General features: G+C 34.0%; 1 protein-coding gene across 1 annotated transcript in view; it reads left to right on the forward strand.

Annotated features, from left to right (window-relative positions):
* The window catches only part of LOC128982888 (uncharacterized), a 91,264-nt gene extending 76,728 nt beyond the window's left edge, over positions 1 to 14,536 (forward strand). The window contains exon 2 of the mRNA XM_054401938.1: positions 14,271 to 14,536. Within this exon, the coding sequence (XP_054257913.1) occupies positions 14,271 to 14,334 (64 nt within the window). The 3' untranslated portion in view covers positions 14,335 to 14,536. The remainder of the gene's footprint in view (positions 1 to 14,270) is intronic.
* Positions 14,537 to 23,592: the final 9,056 nt, after the last annotated feature.

The raw sequence follows: 23,592 nt of genomic DNA on the forward strand, positions 1-23,592 counted from the left end.
GCCAGGCGCACACAGGCGATTTTGAGTCGCGCAACAGTTGTCCGACTAAAATGTTCAACATTGTTTTAAATTGGAGTGCGCACACGAAGGAAACAGTCTGGTGTGTGGTCCAAAGGAGGTGAGGTACTGCCTGTAGTACTGCCTATAGGTCTAGTGCTCAGAACTACTCTTGAATGGTTACCTGTTTCAGTTCACAGAGAGCTACAATAACCGCATTGATTGAACATCCTATATTTCATATGAGATTCAAGTATTTATAGGTTTCATCCTAGAACTTACTATTCTTGACAGTAGTTTTCATATTTCGAATAAGTTCGATATACAGAGTGATTCTAAATTGCGCGGAAATCTCTCAGAGTTTGATTCTATAACAAACAATGAGAACAATCTTCATATGCACCTGTGACTGGAAACGCTTCCTTTAGTGAACTACTGCATGATAATCTCAAAGATGCACTCAGAACTTGGTACTATTGGATATAGAGGTCTTCTCGGATTTTTTGTACCTACACCAAAAGCTTTATTATAGTTTTTCTTACAATATTTGGCCTAAAAAATAAACAAATATAGTCCCAAAACTGTAAATTGATAGTTTATATATTTAATTTTTTTTTGTAATATAGGCGTAAAACAGGTTGAGTAGAAACCAAACTCTTTACGTCAGCAATATCTTAGTTTTGCACTAATCAGTTGATAATGTTTTTGAATGGGACTTGTAGAACATATAATTTTGAATAACAAACTTAGATGTTTACGAAAAGTGAATAAGTGAATGAATACTTTGCATTTTCACACACGTCACGTAGATTGTCGTCACTACATAATAATAATAGCTTCAACAATAACTTTGTCCATAAGTGAATTAAAGGTTTCCTTAAACCATTCACCTATACAGAATTGGTTTTACAAACATCTCGTTCTACGTACTTAAACAATTCATCGACTTTGCTTGGTTCAGAGAATTGGTTTTTGCCTAAGGCTGAGTCATCAAAACACACTGATGTTACTTAGATGTAATGGTGTAGATACTAACTTATTATTTTTTATAAACACTATTGACTATACATGGTTAACAAAATAAATAAAATGAATATATTATCTCAATAATATAAATGCATAATTTAAATAAATTTTATAAGAATATAGTATAATTTCACTTGTTCTACACTTTGATGAAGAAGGCGCTGGCTCTATTTCGCCTTTTAAAATTTTTTTTTGAAGATGGGAGTTCTTCTGAGTCTATTCTAGTAGTCTAGTCTAGAGTGGAAATCAAGATGTAAGAACCCGAAAGTAACCTAACCTCTAGGGGCTAACCTTGCTGTATCTTCACACACACACACCTCACCTCAAGCCTCACCACGTTCCCTTTACCGACCCTGAGATACATTTTAGACTTCAATAAATTTAAAACAGTGTGTTTTGCCCATTCAATAGTATTTGAGAAGAAACTGTTGACATTAACACATTACTTTAGTTACCCAACTTCCGTTATTCGAGTTGTATTTATTGTGATTTCGTAACCAAGAAGCATATCCTTTTTTATTATCGAAATTAGTAATTAAATAAACTTTTTAAGTGAGCAGATATTATTATTTGATACCTTCAAAAGCAACACGACATAGAGAACAATCAGAGAAGGTGCGGGGCCGTTGCAAGTGTTTACCGTTATGTCAAATAATCCCATTATACAAAAAATATACTTCTTTTTTATGTCACTGTTGGAAACCCTGTTGATTAACTAATGCTAACCCTTTCTTGCGTTGAATTATCAATATGTTCATGTATTTGTGTAACTGCTAAGTCTCTTGTGACGTATACCTCCTGCTAAACACAATCCCTGACTGTCCCCAGTCGTTGATTCCCCCCAATGTCGCAATCAAGTTAGTGGTCCACTCCAAGGGCATCGCATTGTCCTCCCCCTTCCTATTGAATTTCCTTCAAACCACTGAAAGGCTTGGGGGAGTTTTTCTTATCTTTTTGTCTTGTTAAAGAATGTTGTGTTTTTTTTATGTAAAATTGACGTAGACACAAAGATTTGGGAAAGCTCTAGATTAAAGATTTGCTAGTGTTTTGGACCTTCATCGTTGTATGACCACCACTATTTATTCCATATAATATCATAATATGTATATAAAAATTTAAAATTATCAGATGTTTCTTGGTTATAAACTGTCACAAACCAACCTAAATAACCTAACCCTACACAGGATTTGTTCACATTTATACAATTTCTAGCAGAGTACCCGTCCTTCTTACGGGGTTGACATATAAGTATAAAATGTTTATTGCAGTTAAACTCAAGCTTAGCGTTTGCAATGTGGGAGGACACAGATTGATAAAATTTGCTTCTTTAAATTTACGGTATACTATAGTATTACACATCTACCATAGCCATGATGTTCTATAATTTCACCTAAACAATAGATAAAAAAAAATTATTAAAAAATTTGCAAATTATATAAAAATAATAGTGCTGCACCCTGTTGGTAAATCTTATAACTTTTTAATGCTTTGCATATCATAGAACCAGCTTTTTTAGTTGAAACAGCTGACTAAATTCCGTTTAAATATGAATACTCATAAGGTTAACGTGAGGCCACTGATGCGGAGCCTGAAAGGACTTTTGAGATAAGAATATGCCTATATGTTAATCGGAAATGTGAGCTACCATCATACCAAATTTCAGCCCAATCCGTAGTTAATGCGTGATTGAACTTCAAACAAACAAACAAACAAACAAACACATAAACTTTTACATTTATAATATTAGTAAGATTCATACCTGAAATACATAGTGTTAATGGAATGGCGGGAAAAGATGTGTTTTAACTCTCATAGGTATCGGTACGCGATATTTAATTCACAATGAGTAAAATCGGTAATGAAGGCAAGTACAACACTGTAAAATATAGCAAAGCTCTTCTTATTCAGTTGATTATTTTGATAATTGATTAAATTTAAATGTACCTATATTGGTTTATGTACAATATTCTACTGCGCATTAGTAATCGCCATCAAATATGGACGGCAGCAGCTACTATAGTGCAGTATGGAGGCCGTGGGTCGAGTAAACAAGCATGAGTCACATGGGGTGCAATGTACTTGGGAATGACCGCTTGAGAATATTAATAGTTTTATTACTTTTAAAAATAAGCGTACTAGCATCATAGAATAAATGGTAATTTTAAATAACTTAAAAGTGTTTTGGTATAAATTTATTCCGATTATTGAGATCTATTCTTTTGTAATAAATTGGGTTAAACTTTTTATAATCTCGTGACATAAATCTAATATAAAGTTTCATTAAAAACTATACGTTTTTCGAGCTAATTTATTAGTTTATCGACCGTTGTATACATATTTTATATATTTATTCCTTTTCAACGATAAAAGGAGACCCTTAATTGAAATCGAATCAACTTTAAATTATTGTTCATAATAGTACATATCGAAAAACTATTTCAACACTAAAGATGGTAGTTGTATTTAAATATTAACGTATAAATAAATAAATACGTTTACATACAGTCTCAATGTATCATTGGGATGGATTGGTTAAAATCTTTGATAATAATTCACCAATAGAAATTTTCATATAATACTTTTCACTGTTGACTAATTGATACCCTAAGAAATGGAGCGTGTGAAAAGAATACTTCTTTTTGATTAGGATACTTGATCAGGATAACTTGAAATGTTAATCCACTTTTGAAATATTTAATGATCTTTCAAAACTGTTTTAATTCTAGTTGAGTATTGTAACTTAACTGTTTATGAATGTTAAGCTACAGCTGCTGTTATAAGTACAGCATTATCAATATTATACTGTACTTCGTTGTGGGTACGAAAGTAAAAGTGTTGCTTCTCTTAGAACACATTGGGAAGTACAAGAAAGACGAGGGAAGAAGTAAGATGGACGAGGGAGGGTTGAGGAGTTGATAAATGATTCATTAGTTGACCACCAGGAGGTGTGGAGGTCTCATCAGTAGACCGGAAACGGAACAATGGACTGAGGGTGATGACAGAAACAGACTGTGAGACACCAACCACCTCCTAGACCAGTATCTAGGGGAAGTTTGTCATCTTACTTTTAAACAATGTCGAAAAATACTTTATCTCGATACGGTGTCAATCAGACACAGAACATCTCTATATCGTTATAAGTCCATAGCTGAGAACACTTCGTTTCTGATTTCAATTACACATAAAAACCAAGCAAATACGTATTGCGAACTAAATTTATAAATCAAACACGTTAATTTGCTTACAACAAGTTTTCATTGACTGTTTATTTACTCAATGAGAAAGCACAGTTTCACAAAACATTAAAACATCACTGATTAAAACATTAGTTATTTTGCCGCTTTTTAGTTTTATTTACCTATCAGTCTGACGTTGATAAACACCACAATAGAGAGTTTTCGATGACCTTATCGAAACATAACCCGGATTCAAAACACAATGGCAAAAAGAAGCGGACCCAGAGTTGAACCTTGAGCTACCCCAGTACAGCCTTGTCGGCAAGGCCGGGATGGCCAGGGTGACACAACAACGGCTAAGCTGCACTTCCCGCCTTTAAACCGGTTCATCCGGTGTACAAGCACCTCTGTACTGTACTCTGTCATGTTCCCGCCGCGGGAGTGCTGCTGGAATGCAACGTGCGCGGTTTTCAACTATCAACAGTCACAGTTATCAGATCGCGCAAATGTTGCTGACTTCGCTGCGAGCTTCTAGGAGGGTCTAGGATTAGTAGAATTTCTCTGAATCATCGTATGCTATTTATTTGCAAAACGTTACCTAGTCAGCAGTCCATTTTTCTTTTGAAAGGCGTTAAAACTGCTACAAATTAGAACAAAGACAGAATTTCTTCCCCAATTTCCTCTAGGATTCATTATCCTACAACCACACAACATACAAAAATTAATGATTTGAAAATCACTACCAGTTAGTTAATAGTCTACCCGTGTGAACCCTTTGTCTATCATAACAAAATAAACAACATAATTATATTATTATTTGAGTTTTTCAATAGGACTTCGCAAATAGTTTTATGGAAAATTTAAACTAGGATTCACATGTCTACCAAATTCTAAATCTAACCAATGCTTTAAACAACACATTTTGGTGTTAATGATTTAGAGAAACATTCTGATTAATTCACTTTGACAAGGACACAGAAACTCTCAAATTGTTGTAATAAATAATTGATGCTGAACTACCTACTACAGTACTAGTAGTAACTGACGCATCAATATATAACCATAGACTAACTGGAGTGTGTTTAAACTATGAAATAACTTATAACGGTTATGAGTAGTTGTGTTGAAAATCTTGCAAGCGGTTGCTTGATTAGTATTGTATTTGGTAGAAAATAAACATAATAAAATAGTGTATTTCGTACCTAGGGCCGAAAATGAGGTTTTGCCGGCCCGAGATAGACGAAGTCGAGAACTTAAAACGATCGAGAGCTGCAAAACCATTTTGGTCCGTGGTACGAACGCTATTTTTCACCACACTATACCTTATTACCACTATTCACCACAAAAAAAATGCACACGGATAGTCAACACAACTACAACTTATTTAAGGTTATGTGAAGAAATAATTTGAGGAATCAGCAAAAATAATAATAAATAGTTGCTAGGCAATGGTGACAAAAAAACAATTATATTGCAATGCTATGGATACTGATTGTGTATTTAATATGCATTCATGTTTTAAGTAAGTAAATGGGCAGCTGATTTTGCGGCCCTAGGGATGTAAAAACCTGCTCGGTCCCCAAATAATGACGACAGCTGGTATGGCCAGCAAAACGTAACTTTCAGCCACCAATTAACGTATGTAAAGCTAAAAACATCATAGTGTGGTGAAAAAGTTCATTTTTACTTACATTCAAAGTTGGCCTACATTAATCCTTTACAAATGCGTCACAACTCGTCAGTTGTTCAGTTAACCAACAAGCGGGTTTACACATTTACCATACTTGGTGCTAACAGAGTACAATAGGTGGTAGGTAGTTGTGAAGATGCGCCGTGCAAGGGAGATTGAATGATGGTTTATAGAAAAAAACAAATAAAATCGTTCTAGAATATCTATAGTAGACAAGCGTATTACTAAATTAAACTTCTTGAGCGGATAGTACGTCCTGGTTACAATTAAACTTTGATATGTATTTTCAAATAATTTCCTATAACAGATCATCACTTGTTGAAAAATATCAAATTTGATCAAAATTCATATGTAGTTTATCTTACTAACTTTAATAATTTCTGCAAAAGGATTTAGAATAAACAAACAGGTAGGCACAGGAAGTAATAACTCGTGGTTTCAGTAGTGCATATATTGAGGAAGAGTTACTTGTGGCGTACATTTGCAAACATTTAATAATAATATTGATATTACGGCTGTTTACCAATACATGCCTTGTGGTGCTGAACAGCATCTTGAACAGTTTTTTACACATAGAGTATTTTTAAACTGCGGCTAATTGTTATCGGATACAAAAAAAATCATCTGTTTATTCAATTATTCTCAGAAAAAATGTTTTTATGTTTCTTGATTAACACTAAATAATCTATAATGATTAAAACATGTAGTTATAGTTTGAAAGTATACATTTCCGTCCAAACCACGAAAATATGTTTAGGCGTTGTATAGTAAATGAATGTAAAATTATATATAACCCTGCCCAACGATATCATAAGCACCTACTTTAAATAACCTACACTAACGTCAAAACTGCAAAGAGAAGTTTTACAATATTTATTTCCAAAATAAAATTCTATCAAAATTTGGCCAGAAACCTTTTATTCCCCGCTTATCTCCATTCTTCCTATCTTTTACGTTTTCTACCGCTCAAGAGATATATTAAATGTTGCGCGGCAATAACCTTTACAGGAAAAAACATAGTTTCTTTGGCACGAACAAACGTAGTAATACTACGTGTTTTTCAGTGACTCCCTTTCTTATAGATGTACTAGCTGTTGTACCAGTGCTTTGCAACGGGAAGAGGACACAAAATATAAATATTTTGATCTTTATAACACTTTTACATCCGCTGTATATAAAATAGCTACACACCCGCCAACGCTTTTAGAATAAAAATTCAACCTTTGCTTTATGGCCTTTATACAAACGTTTGTGGCTTTTAAATCTGGTAAGTAGTGGAAATTAATCTGGAAGTACTGGAATTTTGATTGTGATTAATTTTAAATCTTGTGTAGGCTGATTAAAAATGAGAGACTTAACAAATTTTCGAATATCATTTTCACATACATGATTTACCTTCATCTCCCTTATTTACATATCTTTTTCTTCATTTTTGACGTTTTAAATTTTAAGTTTGAAGTATCAAAACTACTACCTAATTATTAAATTCAAATTGATTTTTTTTAGATCAATCTTCTTCAAATTAAATAAAAATCCTTCCATCTTCACTCACAATAAATCATTAGCAACACTAATATAAACTCCTTAGAAATATTGTTGTGCCTTATCAATAGCCTTTTGAAATATTCAATAAATGATATATAGTGCTATATAAAGTTGTAAATTATTAATTTAGCTCGTATCCTAATCTTTTATATATTTAGTAGCCTACATATTATTTAATTTACAAATTAAATTGAGCATTAAAGACGGCAGACAAAACTATTCGATTATCAAAACATCAAGGACTAAAAAATGTAATAGTAAATACAGTACATTATATGGTTCTTTGAATCTTTCATTCTACTCTACAAAATTATCAACGAAAAACATAATGTACAACCCAGATCTTTTAATCAGTTTCATAGTCCATTGCCTTTACATTTTCACATTTAAAATTAAGTAAAAATAGTAACAGATATTATGATTTTAGAAACAAAAGAACACGATGTACATCTTAGTTTTCAATATTTTATTCGGTTATTTCAGTGTTGTAGAAAAAAAAAATAATACATTTATCACGTGCAATGAAGTAAATGTAAACTGCAATTTATGTTAAGATAAAATAAGAGTATTTTGTATTACCATTTAATAATTAAAATATAGTTACACATATACCACAGATTTTAGAACACAAAAACCAACGGCGTACAATTTAGTTATTTATGATATTCTTTTGTTTAATATAAGCATAGGTGTAGCAAAAAACAATTACTAAATTTACCTAAATATAAAATTCTTTCTCCGTATACTATGTATGGGCGGAAAGTAAAAAGTCACTGTGAAGGGGGGAAATATTACGTTAATCAAACGCATGTTAAGCAAATTCAAATAAAAAAGAGCCTAAAAATTCATACAAAACATATACATTGTAATTTTCATAATTTCCATGAAAATATATAAATAACATTGTTTGCATAACTTAGACACTAAAAAAAATCGAAAACAGAGCCTGAGTTGATACAGCAAGGGTTATAGCACCTTTTTTCTATAATGATTGACATAGTTTTAGAATAAATAATCCGTGTTAAGTTTTAGATTAAATAAATAACCTACCTTATAATTGTGTAAAATGTTATATTCAATTTCTTTGGATCAGCTGTCTGAAATTGTGAAATAAGTTATTTTACAGCATTTATTTCTGGTTTAATGAGGACACTATTCACAGAAGTGTTAACACAATATGAACAAGAAATTAACAATAATAACGTCGTGTGAAATAAGTAATAAGCTCCACCATAAATTAAGTAATAAGTAATTTGACGGTTCTTTTTGTTTACATTGAAATTTGAAAGCAAACGTAAACATTGTGAGTGTTCTCATTGCAGCCATGGAGAACAATCAATATTTACTTTTAAACTCCTCACCTCAGAACATTTAAAGCCAAAGTTTCGAAGTGTGAATAGTTCAATAAAGGTCCTTGGTATGGAAATATTTATGTAAAACTTAAGCCCAGTCGGTTCAGTAATATTTGCGCCTATTTGTAATACACCTACAGACAGACACCAACACCATTAGATTTTTATATAATAGTATAGCTATAGATATACAAAAGTTTTCAAATAATAGGGTTTTTACACGTTCAAATCTAAGTATTATATCACAGTTAGTAAACTAGAACTATGCAAATGAATCTAACAAAGTGTTCTTCACACATCGTTGCTTTATGATGATCGTTTATTAATAACTCTGTACCTCCAATTTGAATTGGCAAATTCAAACCAAACCATTGTTGTAGTAAGAAAGGTCGATGGATATCCATCTGCTCTACCGTGGTCTGCGCCAAGTAAATGAGCGCACTACACTATCGTAATGCATCCGACATGACCTTCAGGCGAGGAATGCAACACTGCCTGCATCTCTACTGTCCGGCCACATCTGTTTGGCATTTGCAACTGAAAACACAGACAAACAGTGTGTTCTGGGAAATGGTGGAGCTAAAACATACATGCATGGTTTAGCTATAATCTAGAAATCGTCCAAAATCTCCCTTACAGAACGCGTAAATAAATGTGTTCCTAAGCTTTCTAGGTAAATACACAATTATTTTTTTTTACTAGCCTAGGTAATTTCAGTGGGCATTCGAAAAAAATTAAAAGTTTTGGCTTTATTTTTTTTATTTTGAGGCAGTCCAATTGAAAATAACCGGTATCAGCAATCTGACACCGCTTTGACACTTACCTTCTCTTATTATTTGCTTGTCGGGGACAAGCTAATAAATGCGGTGGGAGTAATATAAAATGATATTTTATGGGTAAAATCACAAAATTTCCAATAACGTTCAAACCGTGATTTTTACAGCATTGGTGGTAGTCTATTTTACAACAAATATATTTTGAATTTGTAAAAATCGTTGCACAGTCCTAAGTAATGTATTTAGTTTTATTGAACGCAAATATAAGTAGCATCAACGGTTTATGAACTTGAACACAACAGTTCAAAGCAGAAAGATTCATTGCAAGTAAAATATGCTCTATTCTCTTGTGATAAGGGATTTTATTCCTTTCAGTAAATAGTGTTTCTCCTAGAAAATGTACCTGTTATCAATATAAACATAAACTAAAATTCATTATCCCTGCAACAAACCTGCAGACTAAACGAACTTCCATTTTCCAATTGGATTTTCACTAAAATATCTGCTCATTAGTGTCATATTTATTCAAAGGTGAAACATTAGGTGAAGGGACACATTCATCAGTAAACTTAGTTTAGCGATGTTTGCTGCTACAGGGAAGGTTATGAAGTATTGTTTGTGCAGCATCAATAGTTTATCGTGAAATAAATAAATTTACGAAATAAAAATACAACTACAACGGTTTAAATATTCCCATAAGAATAACATAAAAATAAATTCACAATTAATTTTTAACCTTCTCTTTAATTGTTAGGCACATAACAACGTTTCAATATACTAAGTTATTTGTTTTTTAGCTCTACAGAATGGTTTATAAATAAATTACAACAATTTAGTTTTTTATGGTAAGAAATAAGAATATCTCATTTTTACCCCTATAAAACCCCGTTCCCATGGCCCCGTTCATATATATATGTGAACTTGAACGAATTGCGTTTTTAGCCTCTGGGGACCTCATGGCCAGCTCTTATTATAAGACCTGCGGTACCTTTATTATTATACTTATTCCCTATGCGGGAAGTTCGCAAAACGAATGTTAATGATCTTATGATTTTTCGATGCCGCAGAACTTACATTAAAAGTATTTGATTAGATATTTTATCCAAGATAGTGAACTTGCTATGATAGTACGTCTTCATAATTTTGTGCAAACAAGGAATATGGGGATGATTTTGTAGTTTACACTTTTTATAGACCGTCATAATCAAAGGAAACTCAGTTCAAAGTACAGTATATTCAATTTACATTTACAAATGGAAGACTACAAAGTGGAGTGTGACGGTTCAACAACACATCGGTGTTGGCAAATAGTCCTGGAATGTAAACTGCACTTGACGAAAACTAGTTTTGATCTCTTGTTTGATCAATTCGATTGGTTTTGCTGTAACAAATATTACCGTATGTTCTACGTATATAGAAACATAACAATTGTTAATTGTTACATACCGTATGTATAGATGCTCTACGTATATAGAAACATAGCAATTGTTATTGTTACATACCGTATGTATAGATGCTCTACGTATATAGAAACATAGCAATTGTTATTGTTACATACCGTATGTACAGATGCTCTACGTATATAGAAACATAGCAATTGTTATTGTTACATACCGTATGTACAGATGCTCTACGTATATAGAAACATAGCAATTGTTATTGTTACATACCGTATGTACAGATGCTCTACGTATATAGAAACATAACAATTAATTGTTAATTGTTACATACCGTATGTATAGATGCTCTACGTATATAGAAACAAAGCAATTGTTATTGTTACATACCGTATGTATAGATGCTCTACGTATATAGAAACATAGCAATTGTTATTGTTACATACCGTATGTACAGATGCTCTACGTATATAGAAACATAGCAATTGTTATTGTTACATACCGTATGTACAGATGCTCTACGTATATAGAAACATAGCAATTGTTATTGTTACATACCGTATGTACAGATGCTCTACGTATATAGAAACATAGCAATTGTTATTGTTACATACCGTATGTACAGATGCTCTACGTATATAGAAATATATCAATTGTTTTTGTTACATACCGTATGTACAGATGCTCTACGTATATAGAAACATAGCAATTGTTATTGTTACATACCGTATGTACAGATGCTCTACGTATATAGAAACATAACAATTAATTGTTAATTGTTACATACCGTATGTATAGATGCTCTACGTATATAGAAACAAAGCAATTGTTATTGTTACATACCGTATGTATAGATGCTCTACGTATATAGAAACATAGCAATTGTTATTGTTACATACCGTATGTACAGATGCTCTACGTATATAGAAACATAGCAATTGTTATTGTTACATACCGTATGTACAGATGCTCTACGTATATAGAAACATAGCAATTGTTATTGTTACATACCGTATGTACAGATGCTCTACGTATATAGAAACATAGCAATTGTTATTGTTACATACCGTATGTACAGATGCTCTACGTATATAGAAATATATCAATTGTTATTGTTACATACCGTATGTACAGATGCTCTACGTATATAGAAACATAGCAATTGTTATTGTTACATACCGTATGTATAGATGCTCTACGTATATAGAAACATAGCAATTGTTATTGTTACATACCGTATGTACAGATGCTCTACGTATATAGAAACATAGCAATTGTTTTTGTTACATACCGTATGAACAGATGCTCTACGTATATAGAAACATAGTTATTGTTATTGTTACGGACCCTATGTACAGATGCTCTACGTATATAGAAACATAGTTATTGTTTTTGTTACATACCGTATGAACAGATGCTCCACGTATATAGAAACATATCAATTGTTATTGTTACATACCGTATGTATGGATGCTCTACGTATATAGAAACATAGCAATTGTTATTGTTACATACCGTATGTATAGATGCTCTACGTATATAGAAACATAGCTATTGTTTTTGTTACATACCGTATGAACAGATGCTCTACGTATATAGAAACATAGCTATTGTTATCGTTATATACCGTATGTACAGATGCTCTACGTATATAGAAACATAGCTATTGTTACAATACGTATTTAATGGACAATGAACTTTCTTGCTTTTATTGTCGGTTTTTCAAAAGCATATTTTATGCTTTTGTAATTTAAGATGTAAATAGCCTGGTACAAAATGTTATCGATCGAGATGTTTCCCGTGTTTTAAAAAAACAACAATAATCTTTAATCTGTAGGCCTATTTGAAATTATTTATAGGCCTGCATATCGTTATGAAGTTATGGTTTTTACTACATGAAAAAAACAGCTATAGAGTCAAAATTAAAAAAAATGTACCTTATGCTTACTAATAAAAAGGGGGTTTACTAATATGATGTTTTCATGCTTTAAGTTATTTGTATTTCAAATTGAGTTCGTGAGTATTTCAGATACAGTAATAATGTTTATGATTAAACGACAGAAAGCACTGTTGTACTCTTTGTAGCTTGTTACTGTACGCGCTTGTTGTGTTGTGTTAATGTACCTAACCATTGTTACTGAATTTTCAAAGTAAAACTGTTTCCATCCAATTATTGTTGAAATAAACGACACGGGACCTAATGACGTCACAACAACGAGCTAACGACCAATAGTGACGCGCAACGCTGGTAATGAAAAACAAACTGATATCTGATACACGAGCTTAGAGTAACGAGCTGTCACCGATATCGATCTATCGAACAGGAACTATCGATACACAAATCGAATAGTACAAGTGGCCTATCCTAGTGTAATATTTTAATACTGTTTAAATGTTGTTTATCTATGTATGTTATTGCCGATTAGTCAGCCGATGTATAATAAATGTATGAAAATCTACGCATACTGTTGGAAAGATATTTTCCTGTAGATGTGCAGAATCGCATTATAAATTAAAATAGGCTCAAAAATAAGTAATAAAAATTAATTTTAAAAAATTAACATGGATTTTATGGGTTGCCATGCTGGTGACGAAATAACAACGAAATATAAATAGAAAATCAAAGAAATCGAAGAAACTGCAATCACACGTTTTATTCACAGCGAGGGGTGAAAATAGAGAAGTCTGTACATTACATTTTTTTGGTAGAATTTTCGCTAGTTTATACCACTAGTTTATACTTAATATGCTTTATTTGGAAAACATAATTTTTAATCGGTAAAGTTCCAATTATTAAACAGTATAAAACCAATTTTACTTTGGACGTTGTAAATTTTACATTTGATACTCTCCTAAATATTTGCCATTTTGGATCAGTACAGATTACAGCTGAAGACGTTATTTAGGTATCATATTTTTGTTCGGTAATCTTAGATTGTGTTTTAATCATATAAATAAACTCTAGCTCTCCTCTGGCATTATAACCTAATGTAATGACGAGGGTATAGTATTGCCCCATGTAGAAATACATTTAGACGACATCAGCACCTAACCGCACCCAATGATGAAACCGACGTCAGAACTGACTTCAAATCCTACAACAGAATGAGAGTTCACATGCGGTGGCTAAATCGCAATGTCGTAAAAATGATATAATTCTGTAAAGAAGTGCTATTACTTTATGTTATAACAATACTCTTACGCCACAAAACTTGCAATCCATCCGTTGTTGCGGACAGACTATATGTATATTTCTTATCAACGCTATTTACTGAACTGTTTGATTAATGTAGTATTTTTGCTTGTTTCAGCCAACAGAAGAGCCACTCGTCGCCGTGGCAGTGGACTACCCCCGTGACTGTGTCAGGCGAGTGACCTTGGCTACCCCCCTACCAGCACCCGCCCCCTTGGTAGACCCACCAGGGGGCTTGGTAGGGACCTCAGGCTGTGCTACGACATACCCACCACACACACACACCGACATCGTTGTTACTACTACAATCCTACCCTATATATACAAATATTTATAAATATCGTTAAATAAATATATTAGTGTGTTTATGTTAAGTTTTGTAAACGCTGTAGTTGTGTCTTTTATTTATTCCCTCTCCACGTTTGCTATTGCACTTTGGCAATTTAAGGTGAAACATTTGGAAACATGAGAAATTATTTAAGGATCATTTAAAATTTTAACCTCAATTTTAAGATTCAACTTGTACTTTATACACCAGGGGTGGTTTTGAATGCACATTAGCCTAGTACTTTGGCAGTTTGAAAAAAAAACAAATTTGAAATAACATTTGATTATATGTAGTCTTAATTTAAGACTTTATTGTTGCGATTCAAATTTAAATACAATGAAAATAGAGATGATTTTGAAAAAAATATAAACTACCTATTTAAACTACGTTATGCTTTTATTTCTAAACATATAACATTGTATGGTTATTTATTCTATAGGTCAACTTAATTATTTTTAACCACAAGTGTCATTGACTTATTACATAGCAAATCAACAGCCACCCTTGACTTGAAAGTAAAATGGTTGTTACTGAACCTTGTGTGAATGCATATTGTACAATGTGTACATACTATAGGCCTCTCATACCGCTCGTTTGAGAATCTCTAAGTTCAAGCATAGCTACTCCTTTAATCCATGGTAAAAGCTCAATCGATAATGGCCCTACAATTGTTGTTTCATTCGAAAGCAAACTAATTTGAAATTCTAAATAAAATTGCTTTTGACAGTAAAGAACATTCTATACGGGGGTTTCACACCTTCGCTTTTTCACTATAATGTACAGTGTTATTAAAACAGGAGTACCGATGGAGACCAGATCAAGTCACTTCAAACGCGCGCACCCCCACAGGTCTCCATCGGCACTCCCGTTTTGCTAACACTATAAGACCATATGTTTGATTGAGTACGCTTTGATGGACAAAGTAACCTACATTATTACACCTTCTAGATGCCATTGCTGCAAATGAAACCAGAAAAGAACGCCCGAATGGTCTAGGTTCTAGTTGATCCAGGTATAAACTGCCAAAAATAAGACAACCCCAAGATATAGATATTTTTACACTCCAAAATAATAATGAAACAAAACTGTTCGACGGTTCGAGACCTGATCATGTCTCCACGATACCCTAAGTTTTTACTCAATGATTATATGGTCTTCTTATATAAAACGATGTAGGTCCTTGATGTAAATATTGTAAAGGACGTTGAATACATGCATAAATTAAATCTCTATACTTGTAAAAATCCTATACACTAATGAATACAACTTGCTTTGTGGCCTTTTCTAAATTGCAACTGGTTTTAATCGATTTATACGATTGCGGTGAAATTTTAAAGCCCATGATCCAGCGGAATGAAGATTCGTAACCAATAAGACAATAGTTACTTTAATGTCATCACCCCTTTCTTTCTTTCTGGAGAGAGCATTTTATGGTCCAGTGCTGATAATAAATTTTCTTGAAAAAAACATTTTTATGTTAATTAACTGTAGTTTAACAGCTGACTACCTCCATTTGGTTGTTCAGCAACAGCCAGGTTGTAAACAAGAAAATACCCCCGCCGCAGCAAACCTGCAGACTAAGCGAATTTCCATTTGACTGATTGGATTTACACTGAAATGTCTACTTAAAAATATAACATTTATTCTTGATTTAAATAGAATTAGTTTGACAAGTACTTAGGTTTGCTGCATCAGGGAGGGTAAAACTTTTTTTTTGTAAAATGTGAATAGGTAGTGAGAAATAAAAACATTTTCCAAATTTGATCAAAATATGTTCACAAACAAGCAAACTACAACAGTTTACTTATTCTCCATAAGAATAACATGGGAATTTTAAATTTACAATTTTTTGGAATTTTCTCCGTAACTATTAGGCGCATAATAACGCTTCAATATACTAAATTATTTGTTTTTTTAAGCTCTACAAAATGGTTTGGAAAGAAATTGCTAAATTTTATGTTTTTTGGGTCAAAAATAGGAAAAACCTATTTTTAACCCATAAAACCCCCCGTAAACCCCCGTTCCCATGGTCCGATCATGCTGGATCGCGAACTCGTTCGAATAAACGTACGTTTACACGTTTGTACCAAATTTCATCCAAATCGGATCATTTTTGCTCGAGTTATCGTGCTGACGGACACATATATATATATATATATAAATATATATATATATATATATGAATTTGAACGGATGGTGTTTTTGGCCTCTAGGGACCTCAAAACGAAAAAAAAAATCGGTCCCGCGTCCAGGTCTTACCATGAGTACTACGGTAATAGCTTATTCCCTATATGGGAAATTCGCTAAAATATGAAAATCAATGTTAAATAGGCTACTTTTTTTGTAATTGACACTTGATTGAGGTAAATATATACTCTTAATGGTATAAACCTAGTAGACATATTTTAAATATTGTAAATTAGTAGTATTATTTGTTATTGTATTATAACAGCTCTGGCATTCGCAAACAACATACAGATTTTATATCATGATATTTTCGTGGATTTTTATTTTTTTTTCAGTCATCAAGTCATCTTTGCAAAGGTAAGAGGGTATTGCATTAATCGTTTTGCCTCGGTGGTAAATTTTGAACCCAACCAAAATGTGCTACTTACAAACGGATCCTTTCGTTTCCAGCGAGTAAAATTTGTAAATGCAGTATTCTCTGCTTTTATTGAGCTGGTTGTATACACATTCGTTTTAGCACAAAGAGTTAACTGCTTATATAAACAACCTAAATATGAATTTTTTATAGCTTTGTCTGGTTTCATAAATATGTTGTTTTCGTGATGTAAAAATATTAATTTTGTCAGGTGGTCTGAACTGTGAGTGGAAATAAGTAACAATACGACACATGTTCCCCCAGTGAAGGATAGAAAAATGTTAAAGTTAATCACTTAGTGGAAGAGATGTTTTATGACTACACTACTGTAGATACATTTTAAAATTAGTAGGCTATTTCCTTCTTAGTTTGAATAGTTACTACATTATAGAGTAGGAGTCTCAAGATCACATTCCAAAACATAACTATTTATATGATGGTTAACCTGATCCAAAAAACATATTACCTTACCTCTTTCAAAACCACAACATATTATTTAACTTTTATAAATTTTTAATTAATTTGTCGTGCTTATTTTAAAGTCTATTTTAACTTATAACGTGTTTCTGCTCTTCTACGGTCAAATATCTTTCTAGTATGCATAGAGGTTTCCCTTTGATGTACACAAGCTGAGAAAAAAAGGTTTTTTAAGAAGCATGCTTGCCTATTAGGTAATATATAGGATAATATTTTTCTGATATTGTTTTTGACCGAATAAGAACTTTTGGTCAAATGTAGATTTATAGTGTAAACAACACAGCATTTCAGAGAAAATATTTATTGAGAAGGAGGAGTACTCTAATTCCATTCGGTTTCCAGTTTCACCTAGTAACTGTATTTATTAATGTAATTAGAATGTAGTTTAAACAATAGTTCTAGATAAAAAAACAAATAAAAAAAATTAATGCACTTATTTAGCATAAATCCACAGCTGAAAGGCTAAACAAAAAGAACGTATGAACATACGTGTGAAATTAACCACAAACAATCGACGAGCCAGCTGCATGGCCAATCACAGGAAGCTATATACAGGTAGGAGCATTGTTGGTAATTAACATTGGGTTTATAGCTAACTGGAAGCCATTCCTGGAGCGTTCGTAGTAACACACAAATACCATCAGCCGGTTATATAGGGGCTTAATAAATAAGCCGTTGGAGTTGAATATTGAAATTCATATTCGTTTTACATCATACTATACAGAAACAGGTACTTTCCCATCCGTATTGAAAGGCTAGAAAGTTGCTCTTTGCCGTGCATATGTTACACTCAATCTCCGAATTCGGACAATGTCCGAAATTTCTACCCACTCCGCGATGTGGATAGTTTGAAATACCCACGTCGCGAAGTGAGCATTTTATTTCGGACATTGACCGAAACGAAATGCCCAGACCGCGTTGTGGGTAAACTGATTTACTCAAACGCCGAAGTCTAAACCTTCTTCGGCGGTTGAGTAAATCCAAAATACCCACAACGCGGTGTGAGCAAAAGTGATTGCCCACGTCGGGTTGTGGGTATTTCTATTTTGCGCAAACGCCGAATAGCCTGAATATGACCTGAATATGAACTACCGTGTACAAAAAAATCTACATGAAATCCACAATCACTAGGTAGGCCTAAAATAAATAAAATTTATGTTTGTGATTATTATTTAATGTACAAATATCATTTTAGAAAATACAAGAAAACTGCAAATTACCGAATAAGAAGAAAAAAAACTGAAATTATGTTTTTCCGCTTTACAAAAATAGGAGTAACCTTAAATCGCCGATCATAACACAGTTCTTGTTACATATTACTTTTACTTATTGGCACAAGAGGTGCTGCCATGACATTTAGAATGCATTTTACGTTTAACTTAATACATTTACATGATTTACTCAAACAGTTCTTCTTGCAACCACATCTTATAAAAACCTTGTTTTGATCCGGATGACATCATCGCTTCTTTTCGTACGTTAACTTGGTCATCGGGTACATCCTCGGGGCAAGGAAATTTATTTAGCGCCACCTGGAATAGGGTTTTCGCAAACTGTTCGTCCAGAATTCCATGTCTTGTGCCAAGAGTGTAGTAATCATTTGTCTTATTTACAACTGCCATTACATTTCTAGGGGCTAGTCGTCCCCGGTCAACAGTAAAGAAAACACAATGCAGGTACAGGTCCGTACATCCTAATCGCAAATAGTGCAAATAGTGGGGGTAACATGTCTAAACGTAAATTCGGCATTTGCACAAACTAAGAATACCCACAACCCGACGTGGGCAATCCCTCTTGCTCACATCGCGTTGTGGGTATTTTTGATTCGCTCAATCGCCGAAGAACGTTATGACTTTGGCATTTGAGTATATCAATTTACCCACATCGCGGTCTGGGCATTTCACTTCGGCCAATGACCGAATAAAATGCTCACTCCGCGACGTGGGTATTTCACACTATCCACATCGCGGAGTGGGTAGAAATTTCGGACATTGTCCGAATTCGGGGATTGAGTGTAACACATACACTGCACACGGAAAACCTACGTAATGTACTTTTACCGGGCACTTAGGCCGGGGCCACACTCATCTTATCTCGCTGAATTTTTTCCACGGGCGTTACCCGTAGGTTTGAGAGATACATTACGGTATATGGTGCAGGCCACACTAGAGTAAAAACGTCCGTGAACGCGTTTGTCAGTCTCACTGGTTTTACCAGCGAGACTGACAAACGGAATTGCACGTGTATTCTCTAATAACATCCCACGGGCGTTGCACGTAAAACTAGTCGCGGGGCATTGCGGCTTATGGGAGTGAACACACTCATCTTATCTCGCTGAACTTTTTCCACGGACGTTTCTAGTTTTAACCTGTACAGAGAGCGTAGAAGGGGGGGAGTGCGTATCACGGTCACGGACGATTTTTATTGCCAGTGTGGCATGCTCTATCAGTCTCGCTGGTTTGCCCGAAAAACCTATCTCGTAAGACGAGTGTGGCCACGGGCAAACTGTTTCACGTGTGTCGCACGTGAAAACGGAAAAAACAGTCTCGCTGGTCGAAAATTACAAGTGTGGCCCCGGCCATCTTGTAGTCAGCTGATGAAATAAACAGCTAATTGCAACGGCCTATTTTATTTTCTGAAATATAAAAATATTATAATTTATGTTATGTCCTAAATAAATTGTGTTATGAGTTTAAAATGTACTAATTGTTCTGTGTACCGTACTTGCACCGTAAAACACCACTTACCGGACTGGTAACATAATATACTATTGTGTATAGGCCTATGATAGGCCTACCAAGTGCATGTATTTTTACATAAATTACATGCATCAGCATCGTTAATCTATATTTCTTTTTCATTCCTCCCACACTTTTTCTGTCATCTCTACGTTTATGGAATGGACATTTTCATCACTAGGAGTGAAAGTGGCTCTTTTTGGTACGTCATGTTTGGAAAAATGAAAAAACGGAAATACCAAAAAGACACTTTCGCTCCGTGTGATGGACAACTATTTTCATCATACTGTGGAAATAAACTTATAATCGTTACAAAATTAAACCACATAATTTGAGGTTGTAAAAAGTCGTCATCAATGTTTACATTTCTGTTGTTTATAAACATAGCGTTAAATATCGTTATAATCCATTCAACCCTATGGCGATTAGCAGCGTTTTCATAATGCACTGATCAAATTTTGAGGTTAGCGAACCGACAAATTTACCATGTGTTTTTCTGTTCCTTATTTGAAGATACCCAAAAACGATGATTTTGCGGACGATTTAGAGAACTAGAAACGGCTGCTTTCCAGGCAGTATGATGAAAATAATATTTTATAGCCTGTCCGCTCATTCGACCCGATGCTAGTGCGAGGCTCACACAGGTGTACTTCCCGTAAAAGAAATATATTAATCTTTTACGTTGATTATTAACCTTTCAATACCTTATGTTAATACAATTCTCTCCTGCAGCACTGCATTGTGTAGTTTTAAAACATTAGCAAAAACAAGTAAAATTACCTCCACCTCAGCAAATTAGCAGCAAACTCCCATTTGTCTGATTAGATTTTTTATTACATCATAAAACAATATAGGTAAAGATATGTCAATGATATGATTTGCATTTCTAAGGAAATTTGAAGGAAAGTAATGATTTTTTTTATATCTTAGTAGGTACATCGTACTTAATTAGTACATAGTACATAGTACTTAATTCAATTTGCCTAAGAAATCAACGATTATGAAATAAACTATCTTTACTGGCTATTTAAGAAAAAAGATCAACAACAAACGTTATTTTAAAATACATAGAAAACCAATAAAATCGTACCTAATGGTTGGAATTTGAAATGGTCAAGGTTCCGAAACATGTAACCTAACATGATCACCTACGGTAGTGTCATTCCCTTGGACCTATAAGAAAAGTTTGCTAAAAGCATTATAGTCAATGCTAAAAAGTGAAAAAGTGCCAAAAGATATATGTGAGTATTTAATGAACAAAGTTACATTCCCTCAAACAACTTTAACACACACAACAATTTTGATAAAGTTTTTCTAACTTAAATCTAGTTACACCTCAAATGCTAAACTGAAAATAAGCTATAGATTACACAGTTTAGTTCAACAAATATTCTTCTGTCATTGTTTTGCTGTTACTATTGTCTCGTCAATTATATTTAATGTTAATGTTATTCCAACGTAAACTCTTTTTGAAGCTTTAAACGCTGTGGTGTTTAGAGAATACTGAAACCGAACGCAAACTGTCATTTATCTTGCAGTATATTAATAGAAAATACAGTAGAATGTAAGTAAAGGAGGCCTACGTACGTCAAATAGTTAGTTTAAATCGTTATTGTTGCTTAACCACTCAAAATAGGCTGAAGAGTGATGTCCTTGTGAATCTATTTCCGTGTGTTGAGGCTGTGCAGGCTTTGGTCCCAATGTTACGTTAATCGTAATGTCCAGTAATGGATCAAAGTTTGCACAGAATAAAGAGTTAAAATGAGGAATGTATATAAACTGTTTCATCACTCCTTCCTCAGCTTAAGAAATCTTAACAGTGTGCCGTGTTTTAAGTGCCATTTATTTGGATTAGAAAATTATACTCTTAATTGGTGCATTACCACTGCTAATTAATTGTTGTGTTAAATATTTAATTTTTATTTTCGATTTTCATTTCACTATGCCTACTATGCCCTGTTAATCATATTATACTTAGTGTCTCATTGTTCTACAACGGCTCCTAGCCTGGAGGACACGCCGCCCTAGGGAAGTGGGGTGGGAGGTTGTCAGGGTGGTCGAGGAATGAGTGAAATGAGTGAGTATGTTTCATGTTTTTAAGCAGAATATATTAAGGGACAAAGTATGTTACGTTAACTTATTCGGGTAGTAAAACAGAGCCATCTAAACGTGAACTGGGGAGTATAACCCGTCTCAACCAATGACCAATGACGAAGCTTATATTTACCGATGTTAATGTTCCCTAGTACAGTACTAATCACATAATAACCCCTCATTTTCCGTATTACGTATCATCTTCCTATTACGTACTACGGTCGCTGCTCGTCCTTCTGTATGTACTCACTGTACCGTACAATGTACATGCGTGGACTGGTAGACCTACAATTATGATTGCCTCAACAGTCTTCAATAGTTATAAATGTTTATAAATTATATCGTGCTAATTTTGAATAATTAACTCTAGTCTGTGGCACCCTCAACAACATAACGTGTGGTTTTACTCTAGTCTGTGGCACCCTCAACAACATAACGTGTGGTTTTACTCTAGTCTGTGGCACCCTCAACAACATAACGTGTGGTTTTACTGTAGTCTGTGGCACCCTCAACAACATAACGTGTGGTTTTACTGTAGTCTGTGGCACCCTCAACAACATAACGTGTGGTTTTACTGTAGTCTGTGGCACCCTCAACAATATAACGTGTGGTTTTACACTAGTCTGTGGCACCCTCAACAACATAACGTGTGGTTTTACTCTAGTCTGTGGCACCCTCAACAACATAACGTGTGGTTTTACTGTAGTCTGTGGCACCCTCAACAATATAACGTGTGGTTTTACTCTAGTCTGTGGCACCCTCAACAACATAACGTGTGGTTTACTCTAGTCTGTGGCACCCTCAACAACATAACGTGTGGTTTTACTCTAGTCTGTGGCACCCTCAACAACATAACGTGTGGTTTTACTGTAGTCTGTGGCACCCTCAACAACATAACGTGTGGTTTTACTCTAGTCTGTGGCACCCTCAACAACATAACGTGTGGTTTTACTGTAGTCTGTGGCACCCTCAACAACATAACGTGTGGTTTTACTGTAGTCTGTGGCACCCTCAACAACATAACGTGTGGTTTTACTCTAGTCTGTGGCACCCTCAACAACATAACGTGTGGTTTTACTCTAGTCTGTGGCACCCTCAACAACATAACGTGTGGTTTTACTGTAGTCTGCGGCACCCTCAACAACATAACGTGTGGTTTTACTCTAGTCTGTGGCACCCTCAACAACATAACGTGTGGTTT

Source organism: Macrosteles quadrilineatus, unplaced genomic scaffold (genome assembly GCF_028750875.1).
Source record: "Macrosteles quadrilineatus isolate MER2022 unplaced genomic scaffold, UCM_ALF_1.0 Scaffold_1__1_contigs__length_201487025, whole genome shotgun sequence".
Taxonomy (NCBI): Eukaryota; Metazoa; Arthropoda; class Insecta; order Hemiptera; family Cicadellidae; genus Macrosteles; species Macrosteles quadrilineatus.